The sequence below is a fragment of the Perca flavescens genome, chromosome 23, assembly GCF_004354835.1.
Source record: "Perca flavescens isolate YP-PL-M2 chromosome 23, PFLA_1.0, whole genome shotgun sequence".
Taxonomy (NCBI): Eukaryota; Metazoa; Chordata; class Actinopteri; order Perciformes; family Percidae; genus Perca; species Perca flavescens.
In genome coordinates this window covers 19,782,792-19,802,033 of record NC_041353.1, presented here as the reverse complement: position 1 = coordinate 19,802,033, position 19,242 = coordinate 19,782,792, and the positions used below count along the sequence as shown (strand labels likewise).

Here is a 19,242-nt window from a genome sequence, read left to right as displayed (position 1 = left end):
CAAACGTTGAGGTACTTGTACTTTACTTGAGTCTTTTCTTTCATGCGTACTTCTACTCCGCTACATTCCAGAGAGAAATATTGTACTTTTTACTCCACTACATTGATCTGACAGCTTTAGTTACTTTACAAATTAGGATGTTGGCACACAAAACACATGTAGTTTATAAAATCTGATGTTTTTGCCCCCATGAATTAAACTACCCAACAAGCAGAACAGCCTACAAGTCCAGCTGAAATGATTAGACCATTGAACACACAACTGTTTGGATCGTCCAGTATTGAGTACTTTTAATACTTTATGTACATTGTCCTGATGATACTTACATATGCCTATTTTTACTCAAGTAACATTTTCAATGCAGGACTTTTACTTGGAATGGATTATTTTTACAGCGTGGTATTAGTAATTTTACTTAAGTAAAGGATCTGAATACTTCTTCCACCACTTTAATTGCGCTAATACAAAAAACATGACGTCTGCGTAAGAGCGTCCATAGATATCAGATAAGAAGAACACGTGACCCACTGCATAGAAGCGGTGAAAGTGAAAGCACTCCAGTTAACAGGAGGACGTCGATCGCGGTGTGAGGATGAACTATAAAGGCCGTGGTTTACTTGGCGAACATGTTTTAGGTCTCCGCAGAGCTGTCAGATGGACCTGGGTTCCTTTTTATTCTCTGTCATCAGTCTGCTCGGAGCTGCGCTCTGCTTCAACGGCGGTAAGTGCAAAATCAACCCAGCCCACTTCACGCATAAGATTATGGTTCAGAACTCCCTTTTAAAGAATCGTATTCACCCTTACTCTAGTTTAGTCCAAACCAGGCCACTGCAAAATAGCAATAATGAAAAGTAAACAATGTGTGCTTTTTCTTGTTTGTTAATTAATTAATTAATTAACATTGTTATTATTAGGCTATTCATATTTTAACTTTTCCTTTCAGCCACTGTAGTTACCGTCTGAGAGATTTTGTGTATGCTAACGTTAGTCTGCAACTGAACAGCAAACACATTTATGACACAATTCAGTCAAGCTAACAAAACAGACAACACTGTAATAACTAAGTAGACCAGATGTGCAGAACAAACCCATCCATTTAAAGGAATGTATTTTCAGTATAAAAATAGGCCTATCTATCTATAGACCCAGAGACGCTGAAAAATGTGTATCCTGTTTTTATATATATATTGTTTTGAACAATCTCAATGTAGCTCTAGGAAATTGGTGGATCTTTTTTAATCTTGGTAAACTATGGAGCTAAAAGAGTCTCAATAAAGATAAATGCAGTTTGAAGAGAGACATTTTCTGTTTACCTACTAAACAGGTACTTAACTTAATCTGCACTGATTAATCTAGGCATGTAATATTAAACCGATTATAGAGTTACAGTAAAGCAAAAGGTTAATAAACCCAATAGGATGTCCAAAATCGCCTTACAAAAAACCTGCATGAATCCAACAGGACTCATTCACAACTGACTAAATAGGCAACTCATACAACTGTTTTTGTTTTGGGTCTCCTAGTTAATACCAGTAACTTTGTTATCTGAAACTAATACAAAAAAAAATATTTTCTGTTGTTGCATTTCTGTGTGGATATATCTGCATCCCAATTGTGATTTGCCACTTAATTTTTTTTCTTCCAGACAACATCAGTTGTCCGTGTCCAAATATTCCTTCATTTGATCTAACTGAACTTCCACCTGAGACCTGCTTCAGAATTGACAGCAGTTTCCGCTACACGTGCATAGGAGGTTACGTGAGGAAGGCGGGAACTTCAAATTTAATCAAATGCAAGCTTGTGGGTGGTTCTCCAAAGTGGTCCACCCCCACCCTCGTGTGTATAAGTAAGATTTTTTTTTTAATTTACTTTTTTTTTTTGTCTTTACATTTAAAGAGCTCAATCACATAATCCCAAAGAAAAACGGAGCTTTGTAAGTGAAGCAAAATATCTCTCCACCCAGTTACCATATGCTACCATAGGGCTCAGGTTATTTTTTTGAAAACGTTATTTAGAAAGTAAATGGTACAAAGTACATCGTCAAGAAAGACAGATGAAAGGCTAAACATAAACATTAAGGAGCTGAAGAATTAGAGAGAGACAACGAGAGAATGAAAATAATAGGTAGCATTTTAAAAATGATGTGCTAGGCAGATCATAAAATAACTGGTTATAATGATGCGTGGTAGACAAACTTTTGTTAATATTTACATATTTCAAAGACTGCAATAAAAAGAGCTCAGTTAATAGGGCTCAAGACCCGTTAATATGTTCCATAGGAAGGGGGGCACTTTAAGACACACTGCAAAGACAAAGAGCAGTGTTGTCATCCAGCAGTGTAAGCTGAGAACATAGATTTTAGAAACTTGTGAAACTGGTTTGTACACTAAAGAAAGAAGTGTGTACGGTATGTCTGTAGGGCTGCAGCATATGTGGTTTACAAACCATATAGAATTGTATACAATATACTCTTAGGTACTTATGTAGACTGCATCAAACCAAGGTCCCAGATGCTATATCAATCTAGGAATGGGTAGCGTTAGGATTTTATTGATTCTCCTTATCAGTTTGGTTCTTTATCGGTTCTTTTTCATTTAAAAAAAATAAAATGTGGCCAGAATAGCTCAGTTGGTAGAGCGGGCTCACATATTCAGAGGTTTATACCTCGACGCAGAAGGTCCAGGGTTTGAGTCCAATTTTCTGCATGTCTTCCTCCTCTCTCTCACACTTTCATATCTTTCCTGTCCATTAAAGGCGGAAATGCCAAATTGAAATGAAAATAGACATGAAATGAAATAGACATACCTAAGGGCCAATTCAGGGTCAGTTTTGAATCATTAACATTCCCATAATTGTCTCTATCTGTTAAAAGCCAGACCGAGTATGACTCAAATTTTGTAGTTCATCTTTCACTTTCCCTTTTAGCTTTTAGTTTAGTTTTTCCTTTAATTTCCTTTTTTTCTGTGATGGTCCGGCTCCAGTATCAGCCATAACTACAGCGGATAACTAAAAGTAAAATTAAAATACTTTTAGGACTATATAAGAAATCTCCTGCTACCTTTGTAACTGGCTATCCACTAACACAGGCTTTTCCGGTGTTACGCCAAAATCTGTGACCCTTCAGAATGTGTGCTCTGTAGCGCCATCTACCTGCCACAAATCATTTTATGACTTTGCGGGAAAAATCGGAGCCGGGCAAAGGCATTCCTAAAAACTATATAAAAATAGCGTTCTTTTCACTGTTAGTCTCGTTTGCTTTTACAGGCTATTTATGATCATCAAATGGAAAATTAAACAGTTTCAGAAACATTTCAAAGTTACATATAGTCACTATAAAATACTGAGATATTTAGAAAGAATGAAGAACTCAGACATCAGTCAGTATCAATTCTTCCTCCTGTCCTCTGTCCTCCTGCTGATGTGATTCACTGCAGGTGAACGCATGCTGGAAGAACCAGTTACATTTTGGAGCAGATCCCAATCACGGACAGATACACAAATTACTTTTCACTTTCGTTAAAATTGCAAGATAGGGCATCTGTGCTGCATTCATGTGGTGTTGGAAAAAATGAAACTGAAAAAAATGTGACCTCGACTGGGAAAATTCACACTGCATTAAACAGACCAAGCAATTTAAGCCCTTTATACCTCAACATTCCCTGACCGGGAAACAAACCCAGGCCGCAGCGGTGACAGCACCGAATCCTAGCCGCTAGACCATCAGGGAGCCGCCAGCTTTATCAATTTATTTGTAGCTTATTCATACTGTCAAGTTTCACATGATGAACAAACTGCTCAATTTCTTATTTGTTGCATTTCAGCTGACCCAAAAATAACCACAACACAACCACCAAAGAGCACAGTAACAAGTAAGTTTCAATATTTGTACACTATAAGGTTAATTTCAATATTTGTACACTATAAGGTTTTAATATGCGTGGGACAGAAGTGTTTTTTTCTTAACGTTAATGATTAATGGTCTGATCTTGCAGCGAGACACACTGATATTCCCCATGACTCCACCATTACCACTTCAGTCAGTGAGTTTGGTATTTGCATGAATTCTGAAGACAGAAAAATACTACAATAATACTAATAAACTAAAAATATCTAACTGCTAATTATGAAAGTAATTACTACATATGTCTAAATCATTTGTGTTAGCAGTGGTTGTAGTAGTGGTTACTTTGTTGCATGTTGAAGATTGTGGGAGGATAACCCAAAAAAGTCTAGGATCCATCCCAAAAAGCTTAACATGTCAGTGTATGACACAATGTATGATGTGTGTCACTGCAAAGACTGGAAAAAATGGATTGACCCCCAAGACATTTCAAGAGATGGATAGTTGTGTGCCGCCAATGAGAGAGCCTAAATGGTTGTTTGGCTTTGACATACTCTTTCCTTGCATAGTATTGTAATTAATCTGGGCACGTAGATACCTGTTATAATTTTTCTGTGTGGATTTTTGCATGTGTTCATACCATGCACAAACTTGTCATAGCAGGAGAAGCACAGGTGTAACTAATAACAGTGATGGTATTCCATGAAGTGTCAGAATCCATGCCCAAAATATCTAAATGGAATTCAGGCATCATTAATTACACAAGTCAAGATGTCCACTCGGAAAATGACTCTGCAATACCCCTTTGGTTTTGTGAAGCATTTTAACATATTTTAGTTAATTGTTCACCAGCTAGTTAGTGACTAGCTGATAGAGGAGCAATTACTGGCTAAAGATGCTGATATTTCCCTCACGGGTGGGTGGAGACTAAAACAGAGCTAAAAGGAGCTTGAATATTGGACTTACATTTGTCAGGTGACAGGAAACACAACTCCAAGTGAATGCTAAGATTAATAAAGATTATCCTGCTGCCCCCAAGTAGCCTAAAAAATCTGATAATACTGCTTTAAAAAGTCCTAATATACAAAAAAGTACATTGTTAGGAAACGTTGACATGTCAAGTACGAAAAGCACAGGTGTAATCATTAATTTTGATAAATGCTGAATTGTAGTCACTGCCATGGCTAACAGCTAAATGGAAAATGGAATAAATAGAACGGTCTGTTTGTAACTTCCTCTCCTAGAAGTAGCAGTAGTAGTATAGGTAGTAGCAGTATAGTAGTCGTACTAGTAGCTTTAATGATTGTTAATATACAGTAGCAGCTGAGTTTTGGTTGTCGTAGCGGCACTCGTACTATTACAAGAAGTAGTCACAACAGTTGTGACAGTAGTAATACTCACCAACAGTGTAAGAAACTAACACAAAACCTTGCATGTGTTTTTCTGATGTTTGTTAATTGCTATGTGGCATGTTATTTCAGATTAAATATCATAACCAGTGTGTGTGGAAAATGGACTTCTGTACCACACAGTCACTTGAGAACTTTCCATGCATGAAAAAAATCTGCACACCTGGACTCCCCAAATCACAGTAGAACAGAGTTAGTTTTCTTCAACAGTAGTTTTACAAATAGTAGTGATGGTAGAAGAAGCAACAGTGTAGTAGTAAGTAAGTAAGTCGTATTAGCAGTCTTGTTAGCAGTATTGGTAGAAGTAAATGTCTTTTCTTATCAGCAGCAGCTTCCCCGTCTACAGAGAAGACCCAGAGTATAAGCACCGCAGCTTCAGTGACTACAGGAAGAGACAGGACAGAGCTGACCTCAGCTGGTCTACAGGCCCAGACAAATCACTCACAGGGTAAAGAGCATAAAGTCTCACATGTTATGCTACTTGCAGTGTACTGTATGTTGCTCATAACTCCATCAGGTCAAATTATTTTACACCTTGTCATGATTTAGATTACCCATCAGCAGGGGCGATTCCAGGATTTTTCATAGTGGGGTGACACAGGGGTGGACCAATAATCAGTAGGGGGGTTATCAGTATACAGCATAGAAAATCTGCTTAGAAATATAGGAAATATTGGATAGGATAGAACAACGCAATCTAATTCTGCTAAATGAAACATGACATTTTATCTCACATCACATTAAATACCACATTAGTTATTAATTTCCCTTGTTATCATTTTAAACAAGCTAGTACAGTGCCCGTTCAAAATGTTGGAACAGGCCGTTGCTTGGCCTGTGGTATTGCTCCTTGTAGCTTTCTCCAGAAACAAATTGTACCCCAAAATGACTTATAGAAGGACCCACAAATCACAAATCTCCACTTTATAGCCTACTACTGACTTACAGTTGCAGATTAGTATGTTTTTTAGTTTCCCTACCATTATGATAAGGTAATATTTAGGTGCAGCACCCAAGCCATTTTTGGGCAAAACCTATTAATGTAAAATCAATTTGGGCATCAAAACTAACTACTTTTTTTTCCAGATATGATTGTATGAGTGATATGACTTTAGCTTCCGGAGCATTATTTATCATCTGCTCCAGCTTTTCCAATGTTTTAGACAAATATGGAAATAATAATGGTCCAAAATATTAAAAAGATATTTTTTTTTGTAAAAAATTTCCATTTTCCTGAGGGAGGACCCCTAAACCCCCCACCAAATGCGTGCACCCAAGTCTTCTACAAACCTAGGAAAAACACTGGTTTTAATATATTCAGGCACATGCACCTGTCCTTTTTCTTCCTCGAGAGAAAGTGCCCTTTTTTTGGGGGTGCTTTTTTATTTTTTATAATGAAAATATATATTCCTGTCTGCGCACAGCTTCCCTGTCAAACAAATATAATTATTGAATATAAAAATCATAACAGGTCAGGTCGGGAGATTAGACTTTGTCGAGTTCCGATGCCCTCCCAGATCACCACAGATCTTCCCCAGTTAATGACTTACATCAAGAGTCCTTTTCCCTGAAATGTTATGTTCAAATATGAAGCTCGTTATATAAAGGTCATTTGGACAGCACTCCAATTAATACTTTTAATTGCCACAGGGACAGCGTGTTTCACCGGCAATCTTATTCCAATAACACCAAAAGAATTTAAATGATGTATTGCCATGTTACTGGAAATGAATGAGAACGGCAAACATTTTGAAACAGCATTTAGCCAAATAATAGCTGTCTCCATTTCAACATAAGCAAATACAGGACATCAGGGAATTATTCAGCCAAAGGGTCTAATAACATTGGAGAGGGATAATTAATCAGTGTTGGGAAAGTTCACTTTCTACATGAACTGGTTCAAAGTTCAGTTCACAAATTTTAAAATGAACTAGTTCAGTTCATAGTTCATACTTCAACATTTTGAACTAAGTTCACAGTTCCAAAAATCAACTAGTTCATAGTTCTTTTTTTCCATAGTTCTGTTGCTTCAGTTCAACGTGCCGTTTCAGGTTTGCTGTGGATGTGACTGAAGTGCGGATTTTCTTTTTGAAAGCCGGCGGGCAAAGTTTGCACAGAAATGTAAGATTTTTCTCATCCTCACCGACCTTGTCATAAAACTGGTTATACAAAGCCTCCTTGCTGCTTCGTTGCCTCCACGCTGCTGTCGCCTCCACGCTGCTTTTTGTTTTGATGACGCATGCGGCGGTGCGACACTGGTGGCTGGTGTTGCCAGATTGGGTGTTTTTTTCCGCTACATATTAAGGGTCTGTTTACGGTGTGTTTCAGCCGGGTTTTCGCCTGGAAGGCTCTATAGAAATCTGGCACCCCATTGAACGAAGTTAAACTGAGAGAGCGTGCCATTCACAGACACCAGAATGAAGTTCACAGTAACGTTCATCAGGCAGTAAGACAGTACGTTCAGTTCACGTTCGCCCAAAATATGAACGAGTTAATGAACTACTATAATTAATCATATCATGTACAGCAAGTCAAGCTGACCCATTAGAAGATAATCTCGCAGTAGTCTTACAGTAATCTTAACAGGAGTACAAATGTTTGCAGGACTGTCTGTCACGAAAACAAAGATGTTTGTTGGACACGATAAAACTGCGCCAAAATCTTATCTGGGCCTCTTCTCGAGAATAAACCAACAAACGTCGCTGCGCTATCATCATCGTGTAAAGCCCGCCTCAACGTTTATGATTGGTGCCTTGATTTTTGGAAAAAAATTGGAAATGGGCTTGGCCAGACTGACTTGCAGAGCAAATCTCTAATTTGCTGGAAGTTTCTCATGGTTTTCCCAGGCTAACAAATCTGCAAACCTCCCTCTTTTTTTTGAGTCTCTTTGTGCTTCCACACTGGTTCCACTATCCCTCTTCATCGTGACGTGTTTTGCTCTGTGTGTGGTGGTTTCAGCCTGGTCCATCATATTGTATTTTTTCAAGCATACACAAATCTGTAAAATAACAAACACAGCACATAAATGGAACCACAACCAAAAAATATGGGTTCTGAAAGGATAGAAAAACAGCACAAAAACCTGGAACCTTGGGAATGTCATGTGATCAATCATCCTTAGTGTACAACTCGCACTGCCTTTAACTGCCAATGTTAAACTGATGAAATGAAAAGCCAAGCTACAGGGAAATCACATTCTTTTCTTTCTTTCACAGCAGGAACTGTTATGACAGAGACTAAAGGGACGCACCGGATAACATCAACCTCAACCACCACTGAGCCTTCAAGCAACAGTACCGTCTCTTCAGCAATACCATATTCTTTCTCCGGTAAGCTTCCACACTGTTGTTCCCATTTGTGCCAATGGGAAGCCCTATATAATAACTACATTTTACAAACAAGAATATAAAGCCAGAGAATCAAGACCTTACCATTTCATGTTGAGCAGTGGTGGAATGTAACTAAGTACATTTACTCAAGTACTGTACTTAAGTTCAAATTTGAGGTACGTGTACTTTACTTGAGTCTTTTCTTTTAATGCCCCTTTCTACTTCTACTCCGCTACATTTCAGAGAGAAATATTGTACTTTTTACTCCACTACATTAATCTGACAGCTTTAGTTACTAGTTACTTAACAAACTAAGATTTTTGCACACAAAATACATGTAGTTTAAAAAAAAAAATGTTTTATTTTAATGAAACTACTAAAAAACATATAGGCCTACAAGTGCAGCTGAAATGATTAAACACAAAACAGTTTTGATTGTTTCCAGTTTCTAAAATGTGATGATTTTTCTGCATTGAGTACTTTTTCCTGATGATACTTGCCTACTTTTACTTAAGTAACATTTTCGATGCAGGACTCTTACTTGTAACAGAGTATTCTTACAGTGTATGTACAGGTATGAGTACTTTTACTTAACTAAAGGATCCGATTACTTCTTCCACCACTTGTGTTGAATATTTCTCTCTTGTTGGCAGCTCATTGCAACACAACAGCGGCGATCAGCTGTGCTTCATTGGCCTTCGTCTTAGCTTTGATGGGAATCAGCCTATATTGTTATAAAAGGTAAGCTAGAGAAAAGCATGTTAACATAACACAGTGATTCATTGAAAAATCAATTCGTTCAGGTGTAAATATGTCACGCTACACTTTCTTTCGCTTGATGGAACACCTGAAATGTAGGTAAAACAGTTTGTTTGCAAACCCATGTGCCTACTTATTCAAAACACGCATTTACACAAAAAATCAATACAGCATAGTATCGTGATTTCTTTCTGTGGCAAGACTATTGATACACAGACTACAATTATCAATCTTTTATTATATGACTGTTGGTCAGTTTGTCTGCTTGACAATCCCATTTCGCAGCGCTAAAATTGAAGTGAGATGAACAGAGAAATGTATCTTTTTAGATAAAACAGATGTTGACAAAGGGGACATCATTTGAAATTGGGCAAAATTTGAAGTTGGAAAAAAGGCAATCGATTGCAATATATCGCAGAATATTGCAATATGTTTAAAATTGCAATAATATTGTATCGTGATGATATTGTATTGTGAGGCCTCTGGTGATTCCCACCCCTAATTTCCACATCTCAATCTCAATGTTCTTAAACAATTAGGTGCAATAATTTATTTAATTTAATTTATTTATTTAATTTAATTTATTTACATGTGCAATATCTGTGATTTACTCACTGCTGCTAATTATGTTCACACTGTACTTTATTTAGGTTCATGCTGTACTTTATTTAGGTTCACGCTTTACTAAAATAGCACAATCAATTGTTTTAGCAACATAATCTTTTTCACCTATTACATTTTAACCTAATCTCACTTTACTTCTACGTAACATTTCTCGCGCTGTGGCTTTGTTACTATATACTGTACACTTATTGACTCGCTCTTTTCTTACTCTTATTTTTTACCTTGAATCTGACTGTGAGCATCTGTCGGATTGATTATCATTTCACTAGTTATGATCTCATCACTGTTTCCTTTTTTTTCGTAGGAAGTCAAGAAACAGCATCCCACCGGAGCCAGTACAAGAACAGTTATACATGCATGTTCCATCTGACCCGGCGTCGTAGAGTTTCTTCTACGTGACCGGCCACTGCCGCAGAGAGCAGCCCCACAGCCCCACAGCCTAACTAGTCTATATCGACGATGTTTCATTGACGGGATAGTTTTGGTGGCACTGGAGGTTCCGCTGGATGTCCCTCATCCCGAGCTTTCTTTGTGTTGGCATTCTAAATTACGGTCAATTTGGAAAACATCCTCCGAGCTAGAACTGACAATCAAATTATATTAATCCTTTTTTTGAAAAAAATCCTCATCACTCAATAGTAGAGCTGGGTATCGTTCAAAAATGTTCGATACCGGTACCGATACCATGACTTTGATACCGGTTCCTAAACGATCCTTTTTTTCGATAACAAATTAATAAAACAAAAATAATTACAACACATAACAACACGTGTAACAATTTTTCAGCTCCTACTACGTGAGCCCCTTCTCTGTGTGTAACGTAGGTTTTTTCCTGCACGTCTCTACGACGTGTAACGTTAGACAGCCAATCACAAACATTATTAGATCTTGGTAGAAGCATGCTGCATGCTTATTGGCTCACTGACACTGATGAGATTTACTCCTTAAGTATTGAAATTGGGTATTGAATGATGAGGCATTTTTCGAAACTCAATACTTTGGAGGCAATTCAGTCGGTGCCTAAAGAGTTTTGAATTTGATACCCAGTCCTACTCACTCGATATCCATTTTAATTCCAGATTTCCTCGCCTCCCTACGTTCACATGTTCCACCAAAACAAGTTTGCAGAGGCACTGTACCTGTGCCCGAGGCTTAACGCCGACAAAAGACAATTGTAATCGGAATGCTGCGTGGACTGGCCAGACCCTCCTCAGCAGCGCTGTGGAGAAAGGTTTGGCAATGCGAGACTAGAGTGTTACTGGAGCTCATGGGGTCCTCTCCATGCAGTGAAGAACCGCCTTGTTCTTATTAGACTGTGTGATCGCCTCCATAAGCTTAATGGCTGGCTTGGTATGACATTTGTTGTTAGCACATTTCCAAAAACTCACAACTCACAACCTTTTTCGGGGGAAGATCTCAACCAAATATGTAAACTGCACATAAGGAATTTACGTAGCATGTGCTCTTTTCTACCCTTGTAGGATACTACTGGGGATATTCTGTATGTTTCTTTTGTCGCTGGTTCAAGTCCCCATACAGACCAAAGTATGGTGATCGACTGGTTCACCTCCTGGGCACAGTCATGAAAATACAAAATACCAATCAATTAATTAATCCTTCCAACAAGTATAGACTGTTTAGCCAAAGCCTCATATAACGTGTTCCTTTGTGCCATAGAGCTCCATTGTTCTCTAAAATCTATGAACACATCACTGGGTGGAACCTGTATTCCGGGTTACATGTTCATCACAATAAACATTCTTGCCTCTTTAAAGGTGCAGTAAGTGATTATGCACAAAGATTGTTGATATCAAATACAAATACAACCTCCCTATCAGAAGCTCCACCCTCCAAATTATGGATGGATAACTACTGGCGTGCCGGCACATTCAAATGCTGCCCCCCCCCCCCCACCATCAACTGTCGCTGCCTGTTGCCAATTGGCTGGAACAGTGTTTTGTGGCTCATGCCAGACTGATCTCATGTAGTGGCGTATGTATGACACGCCAATTCGTATGCCATTATTGGCATGTTATCAAGACGCATACTGGTTTTTTAGCGTGTTTATCAATGCCGTTTGGCCTCCATTGACTTACATTACCTTGCGATTGCGTGTGAATTCCTTTCCACGTTTGTTGTTTTAAACCCAACCCTGTTGTTGTTTTCCTAAACCCAACCAGTTCTTCTTTTCCTAAACCCAACCTGCGTGTGACATTTCCTAAACCCAACCCCGTTCTTCTTTTCCTAAACCCAACCCGCGAGTGACTTTCCTAAACCCAACCGTAGCCTTGCGATAACACGTTGCCTTATGATAACATGCTTTAGAAAGTGCCACATGGCGTGTATGTTTACGCTGACGTTGCAGACTGCCGTCAGCTGTATAGAGCATAGACATACACACGGATAGCTCAAAATACGTACAGATAACACGCCACTTGGCTTTAGGAAAGTGCCGTGTATGTTTACGTGAAGTCATGATATCATGTTGCTCGTGCACACCATTGACTGTAAAATTAATAATTAACAGTCTATGGTGCACACCTTTCTGTTTGTTTTCCATTTACACAGCCAGGGCTGTGTATTAACACTGTTTTTTTTTCAGCGCACACAGAAAATAGAGAGCTAGGTGACCAGATATTCACTGAATTTGGCAAAAAGTGTTTTGATTTAACATCACTTAGTAGTAGACTCTGTGGTCTAAGGGCATTTTTACATTTCTTGATAAATTCACATTTTAAGGATATTTGCATATAACAAGAAACCCATTTGTTTCATATCAAAATGTTCAGAACAAACTCAGCGTTCTGTAAAGGGAGGCCCAAATTTGTTCCAAAGCAATGTGTAAAGCGATAATTTGGCCCTAAAGCTGAACAGTTGAGCACCAAAACATTACATTTGAAGAACCCATTCGTCTTTTCAAATACAATGTCTCAGGTAACCAGAGTTGTTCAACTGCCCTTTTGTAAAAAAAAAAAATGCTGGATTAAGCATAAGAAAAAAAAAATGTAATTAAAGAAAGAAAAAAAAAACTAAATTCTCAAGGAAATGACCTCATCAGTAGCTGTACAGCCCTGGGTGCAAGTGAAGAGAAGAACTGACTCTGCCTGTTGTTAAAGAGGTTCTATTATAATCTGTTTCATTGTCATATTTGTATTCCTGTGGGCAGGCCCGTATTAAGACAATGTGGTGCCCCTGGGCACTATACCTCCAAGCCCCCAAAAAAAAACTTTCAAAAGCATCATGGGAAAGCTAAAACTGCTTTAGCATCACAGCTAACGACAATAAAATGATCTAAAAAGAATAAGATATGGAAAAAAGACGAAGAATATGGATTTATTGAACAAATTCCTGTGAAAGAAATACAAGTTCTAGGAAAAGAAGCGCAGACTGTGGACCGGTCTTTTAAGCTTCTCTGCTTACTGAAAAAACTCACGAAGCGCACCGGCAGTGCTGCTGGCCGTGCTATGTGCTTGAAAAACCATTGACATATATATATATAACGGACCAATAGACCCCCGTTGCTCTGGACGGAGACCAGTGAAGGCTATTAGAAGCACTTTTCCTGTCAGTGTAATGCTAACAAGAGGTGATACCTTTGTAGCAACAAAATGGCACCATCGGAGGTTCGAGTTCCGAAGCAAAGCTTACCCCCTTGTTGAAAAACACGTTGAAGGGTTGGGCGCTACCAAGTCTCACCCAGAGGTGGGGGGTGGTTTGTTTAAAAAACTTTTTTCTTTGCTTGCCAATTACATTGAATAAAGAAAGCCAACCACTTATAATTTTTTATAACAGTTCATATTTTACATTCATCCTTATGATAACATTTTTTGGGGGGTTAAACTGGCCACTTTTGATTATTGTGAAACCCCACCCCCCATCACCCAAATTATACATTTGCCCGGATCCTGTGGACCAACTCAACTTTGACAGATTGGGGAGGGGGAGTGATAGTGGTCATGTAATATTGATTTATTTATAATTTATTATTATTATTATTATTATTATTGTGAAATTAATGTTCATAAACGAGTAATGTATGGTCTTTCAACAATTTCAAGTGAATAATATAACAATTTACAGAAAATATTGTTAAAGCTTGTGTCATGTGGTGCCCCCCCACTGGTTGTGAATGTTTGGTGTCCCTGGGCACTGGCCCAAGTGCCTTTATGGATAATCCAGGCCTGCCTGTGGGTCTAGTAGAATATATAGATGCTATGATGTTCAAAAAACATATTATGTTTCTCATACTGCCCGTTGCTGCAGCGCTTCTGTCTGAAACGCTCCGAGTTCCTGTCTCCAAACCAAGTTGTTTGCGGTTTGTTCATACATCTTGTAGAATTGAATGGTCATTGCAAGTATGAGGAATGTCAATGCAAGAGGAAGTTAACACTTGCACAAACCGACCCACCCCACTTCCCCAGATAAAATCTAATTATTTCAGTATGTTTGTTTTTGGTACTGTCTCACAGTTAAAGCTTCTTCTCTATGAATTCTCATAATGTAAAATGTGTATTGTTGTAGCAATTCTTAGCTGAACAAGATATCACGTATCACTGTAACGCTTTAATGTAAGGTTTCAATAGGAATCACTATATGGTTGTATTATTGAAATATGTATCAGACCTGATATTTATAAGCAACTCGATGTTTAATAGTATGTTTTACGTCAATGTTGTTTTGTGTGCCTACCTATGAACGTTACTTTCTATTTTCATGCAAATAAAAGTGTTTTTGCTCATAGCTTAATAATGGTCAGTGTAAAAAAGGCCTCTTAAAAGAAGACAATGAACAGGATTTCTGCGGAAACCTCACTGATGACATAAGCCATGGGTTAGCAGCTTTTTAAGGCCCTGTGGGTTACTTTCATTTCCCCATCCTGGGCTAAAATACAGTCATGGGCCTTTGTTTCTAATTCCGCTTGTCTTTTTCCTGTAATTACTTGTTGCTTCCACTGTTGTAAAATTAAAGATATTCTTTAAAACATGTTAGTCCAGTGTTGCGAATAGAGAACTTTGCACAATCAGCAGACCCAATCGGAATCTGCAGAATTTGTTTTTACAGTTTTCAGCGGTGATCCGATCCAGTTTTGCTGCTTAGGGTGAAGATGTGTTAACATTCTGACATTTATTTTTAATTTGTTTAAAATCTGAGGTGAATTCTCACAGACTTCTATAGCTGCTAATAATATAATCAGCTTTCAACAAGAACTACTGTTAGTTAGGGAAAGTTAGTTGTTTGTTTTGCAAATCTGCAAAAAAAAATTCAAATTTCACCATGACCAAGAGTCACCATGACAGTTCCCACAAACAGAAATACACTTGACTCTGCACAGTTGCAGCTGACAAACTTCAGAAGGTAGTCCGGTGCAATGGGCTCTGTTTCCATCCATACTCAAGGACATCCAGTGATGGACTTTGTAACAGTAGCCAATCTCTGGTCTGGAGATATGCCCGCAGAGAGTGCTGTGCTGCAGCTCCTGTAGTCGGAGGCAGTTTCTCAGGCTTGATGCGGCCCGCTTGCTTAAGATATCAAATCTTAAGTCTTCCAAAACTTCAGGTGGATTTCTGCAGAATATGAGCTCGAACAGTTCGCAGCCAGCTTTGATGATGTCACTTTTCTTGGTTCTGATGTCCATGAACACATCCATGGCCCGCTCTGCTTTGTCAGTCTTGCAGAGCTTGGTGAGCAAAGTTGTTTTGCTAAACCCAGAAATTGCCGATACGGTATCGCAGCCAGAGAAGCTGTGTAGGAAGATCAGGTTTTTATGGTACCTCTCCGGGAGGGCCTCCCGGATCTTTCCGACATCGTAAGATGTGTCTTTTAGCTGTTGTGAGGAAGACGGGGTGGCTTGCCCTATGATGGACCAGCATAACCATAACGTCTGTGTCCACGGCCCTCACCTCAACAGAGGACTCCATTGCCTCATTTAGTGCTCTACAGACAATAGAAGTGTCAGCATCATCAGAGCATTGCTGTACACTGATCCTACTTCTTTGGAAGGTCTCAGCAAGGAGCAGAATGACCTGGGCCTTGTTGAACTTGTTTTCAAGGAACTTTTCCCGTGGAACAATGTTTTTTTTTTAAAGTCTGAACGAATCTGAATGTCACAGAATGCATTCTTTGTACGTCTCAGGTGGTCATGGTCCTTGGTGGAGCTACCGTATCCGTCAAAGACCACAGTGATCCGGAGGTGCTGGCTACCCATGGACATCACAAACCAGAGGTAGCTCTCGGCGATGTCCTTCCATGTGGGGTTAACCTCCCATTTGACACTGTGCAGGAGCCAACCGCCATCAACCGCCAGGCTTGTGCAGGTTGTTTTTTTTTTCGACAGGCTCCACAAATGCCTTCAGGAACCTCGCTAGGGCAGCCTTGGTCTGGCTTTAGCAACTTCGGATTTTTGTCAAATAGAGACATTGGTGTTGGCGTCCACTCAAAGTGCAGAGCTTCTTTGGTCTTGACTTCTCGCTCACTAATGATGACGAGGCGGTGAAAGAGCTTGAGTGAGTCAGTGATTAGCTTCTCTCCATTGATCTTGTGCTTGGTTTCCAGTTTTCCCATTCATCTTGACTTGTATAGCCTTTTCTTTAAGTTAGAGTAGACTCATAACATAAAACTAATGTTTCCTTCAATAATAAATGCCCAGTATATCGTATCTGTGCTGTGAATAGCATTGTGAATGAATTATTATTATTATTATTAACCCTCTCAGTAGACGTCCCTGCGTAGGCTGACGCTCTACTAACCCTAGTAGAGATAGACAGTTTGAATTGTATTACTATATAATAAGATACAATATAATTCTGCATGCTCTGAGATAGTTTGAGAATTACAAATTAGGGAAATGTCAAATTACCTCTATTCATTTATTTTGCAGTCCTGATGAAGTTCTCCATGTCTTTATACTCCTGCTCGCTGAACACATCTTTCAGCACAAACTTGGTATTGCCGCTGATGCAAGGCTGGGTAAACTAGCGGTATCAGCTCTCCTGAGTCTGCCATAATAACCCCGATAGAGCCCAGGAAGCTTTTCAGGCGATGAAACCCTCCAAGTCTCATGATGACGGGCAACTCAGACTGGAGAACTATCGGAGTTGCTTTCAGCCATATTGGCACGTCAAACGTGACTGCTGTGTATGCACTGCATTAGAGTAGTGTAGATAGTGCTGTACTCGTTTGGGTCACCCTCAATGATTGGAAGAAACTCAATGGGGGACTTATTTTTGCATTCAGTTTGGTGTATGGATTTCATCAAGCCATTCCAGTTGGGATGTTCAAATGTGGGGTTGTAATTCTTGATAGCCCATCCTGCCATCCAAGCAATGTCCCCTGACTTCAAGGCTGGAGAGTCTTGGTGGAGATCATCTCGCTTGCTTTGAGAGTTGCTACCTTTTCCATAACCGTCATCTTTTCTCCTTGGAATGGTTGTGTGAAACTCATGTTGTCTCGTTGCTGGAGCAAGAGAAGTTACTCTGATCATGCCCATCGCATGGAATGCTGTGTTTCCTTGTAGTGACACCATGTTGAGATCCATATTATCGCCAACACATTGATGAATAGTGCTTTCTGCTGGGACAAAGAGGGCAGGGGTTTGCTGATTTTCTTCATGCATTCCAGCCCCACTCACAGCAGCCACTTGTTCCTCTGGCTGTTCTGCAGATAGGACTGCATCAACCTCTGCTTCCTCAACCTCCACAGCTCCTCTACCATCCTTATTTGTGATTATGGTATTCCGGTCCATGCTACCACATCTGTTTTTCACGTTCAAGTAACAATACTTGTATCCTAAGTGATGAATACGGTCAAACAACCAGTTTGATCCAAACATGCTACTACGCATGTGCGACTCCCAACAAACTAAAATAGAGAACTCAACACACAGGGTGAAAAGAGGAGCTGCAGCAATGTGCAGTACAACAAAAATGTTTTTTTTTTTTTAATTAAACCTATTCTGTTACAACCTCAAAATACAATTATGAACCTGAAAATGAGCATAATATGGGCATTTTAATGTTAGCTAACTTAAGCTGGATGCTAGCTAGCAACATTAATTTTAGGCAGTAACTAAGAGATAAAAATGGTGTAGGGGCCTTTACATAAATTTATAGTCATTTAAACTTTAAACAGCAAAATGGATTAGCCTACTACCCAAAATCCATAGTTTAAATATGACAGATCCATAGATTTTGGGTGAATAATGGATTAAGGAGTCATTTTTATTCAAACTAATGGCTGGAATAGATTCAGCACCCCTAAAAAAAACCCTAGTTAGACATCTCAAAAAGCTAATATTGGTAAAAAAAAAAATATTTTCACTATTTTTACCCAGGCCCTCTGGGAACCCCAACTTTGATTGGCTCTCCAGGCGTTTCCCTGAGGATTTGGCCGTGGATAAATTGGGAGGTGTCCCTCTCCAGATGTTGTCTATATCCCCTGGAATGTTCAGTGATTACTCTACCGTAGTTCCAAAAGTAGTATTAAGTAATGCAAACACACTTGCCAGCTGGTCATGTACATCAATGTGGACCTTCTCCCAGTCATGATAAAAATATACTGTGACAAGATTTCATCTGTTTAAAAGGTGCCCGTTGTCAAAAACAGCATAGAGTAGCCTCTTGAACATGATTTTGTACTTTAATACTTAGGAAACATTGTATAATTCATTCTCATTTCCGTCTAATTTGCTAAAAGGCTTTGTGGTATGGTGCCATTAGCTGAAAAGCTTTACAGCTTCAAAAGAGGGTCCAGCTGGTGGGACCATTGAACAATGTGACCACACACTAGCTGAGTCTGATGCACTCCAGAGTATCAGCATCAGTGTTTAATTGCCCTCACTTCCTCACACTGCATTCCATCTCTGGACTCTTTTCTCAAAGGCAGGAGTGGAAAGAAGTCAATTGGTGCAGTGCATGTGCAGTTGAAGAAGAGACATTGGACCTCATTCTTGCTACAACCAGGAACAGAGCCAGATGTTGTAAGAATTTTTTCTCTATTTACGGTAGCTATGCAATATTTCTTAATGTAAAAATCATGATAGTTGCCAAGAAAAAATAAATAAATCATCCTTTGTTAATAGAACTTTGGCTCCATTGATTTGTGGTCCAGTCAGAGAGACTGAGGGGAAATGACACAAAGTTGAAGGCATTTGAAGAATCAACAAGATCCAGGGCTTTTGAGAAAACATCTTGAGCTGAAGCCCCAGAAGCCACCCCCTCACACACCCACCAGCGCTCCGCGTTTCCCTTACATAGCCTTTAGCCCTCCTCATACATTTAGCCAT

The 19,242-nt window shown here is 39.2% G+C and overlaps 1 protein-coding gene across 6 annotated transcripts; it reads left to right on the top strand.

Annotated features, from left to right (window-relative positions):
• Positions 1-546: 546 nt before the first annotated feature.
• il15ra (interleukin 15 receptor subunit alpha) lies at positions 547-10,615 on the top strand. Of its 6 annotated transcripts, none has more exons than XM_028571064.1 (8): positions 547-721; positions 1,646-1,846; positions 3,822-3,869; positions 3,993-4,040; positions 5,579-5,698; positions 8,466-8,579; positions 9,233-9,320; positions 10,267-10,615. In XM_028571064.1, the coding sequence occupies exons 1-8, from the start codon at positions 655-657 to the stop codon at positions 10,343-10,345; spliced, it is 765 nt and encodes a 254-aa protein (XP_028426865.1). In that variant the 5' UTR covers positions 547-654; the 3' UTR covers positions 10,346-10,615. The 6 variants fall into 6 exon arrangements, with proteins under 6 accessions (XP_028426865.1, XP_028426866.1, XP_028426864.1 ...); XM_028571065.1 differs by having other exon boundaries at positions 5,576-5,698; positions 8,469-8,579; XM_028571063.1 differs by having other exon boundaries at positions 5,576-5,698.
• Positions 10,616-19,242: the final 8,627 nt, after the last annotated feature.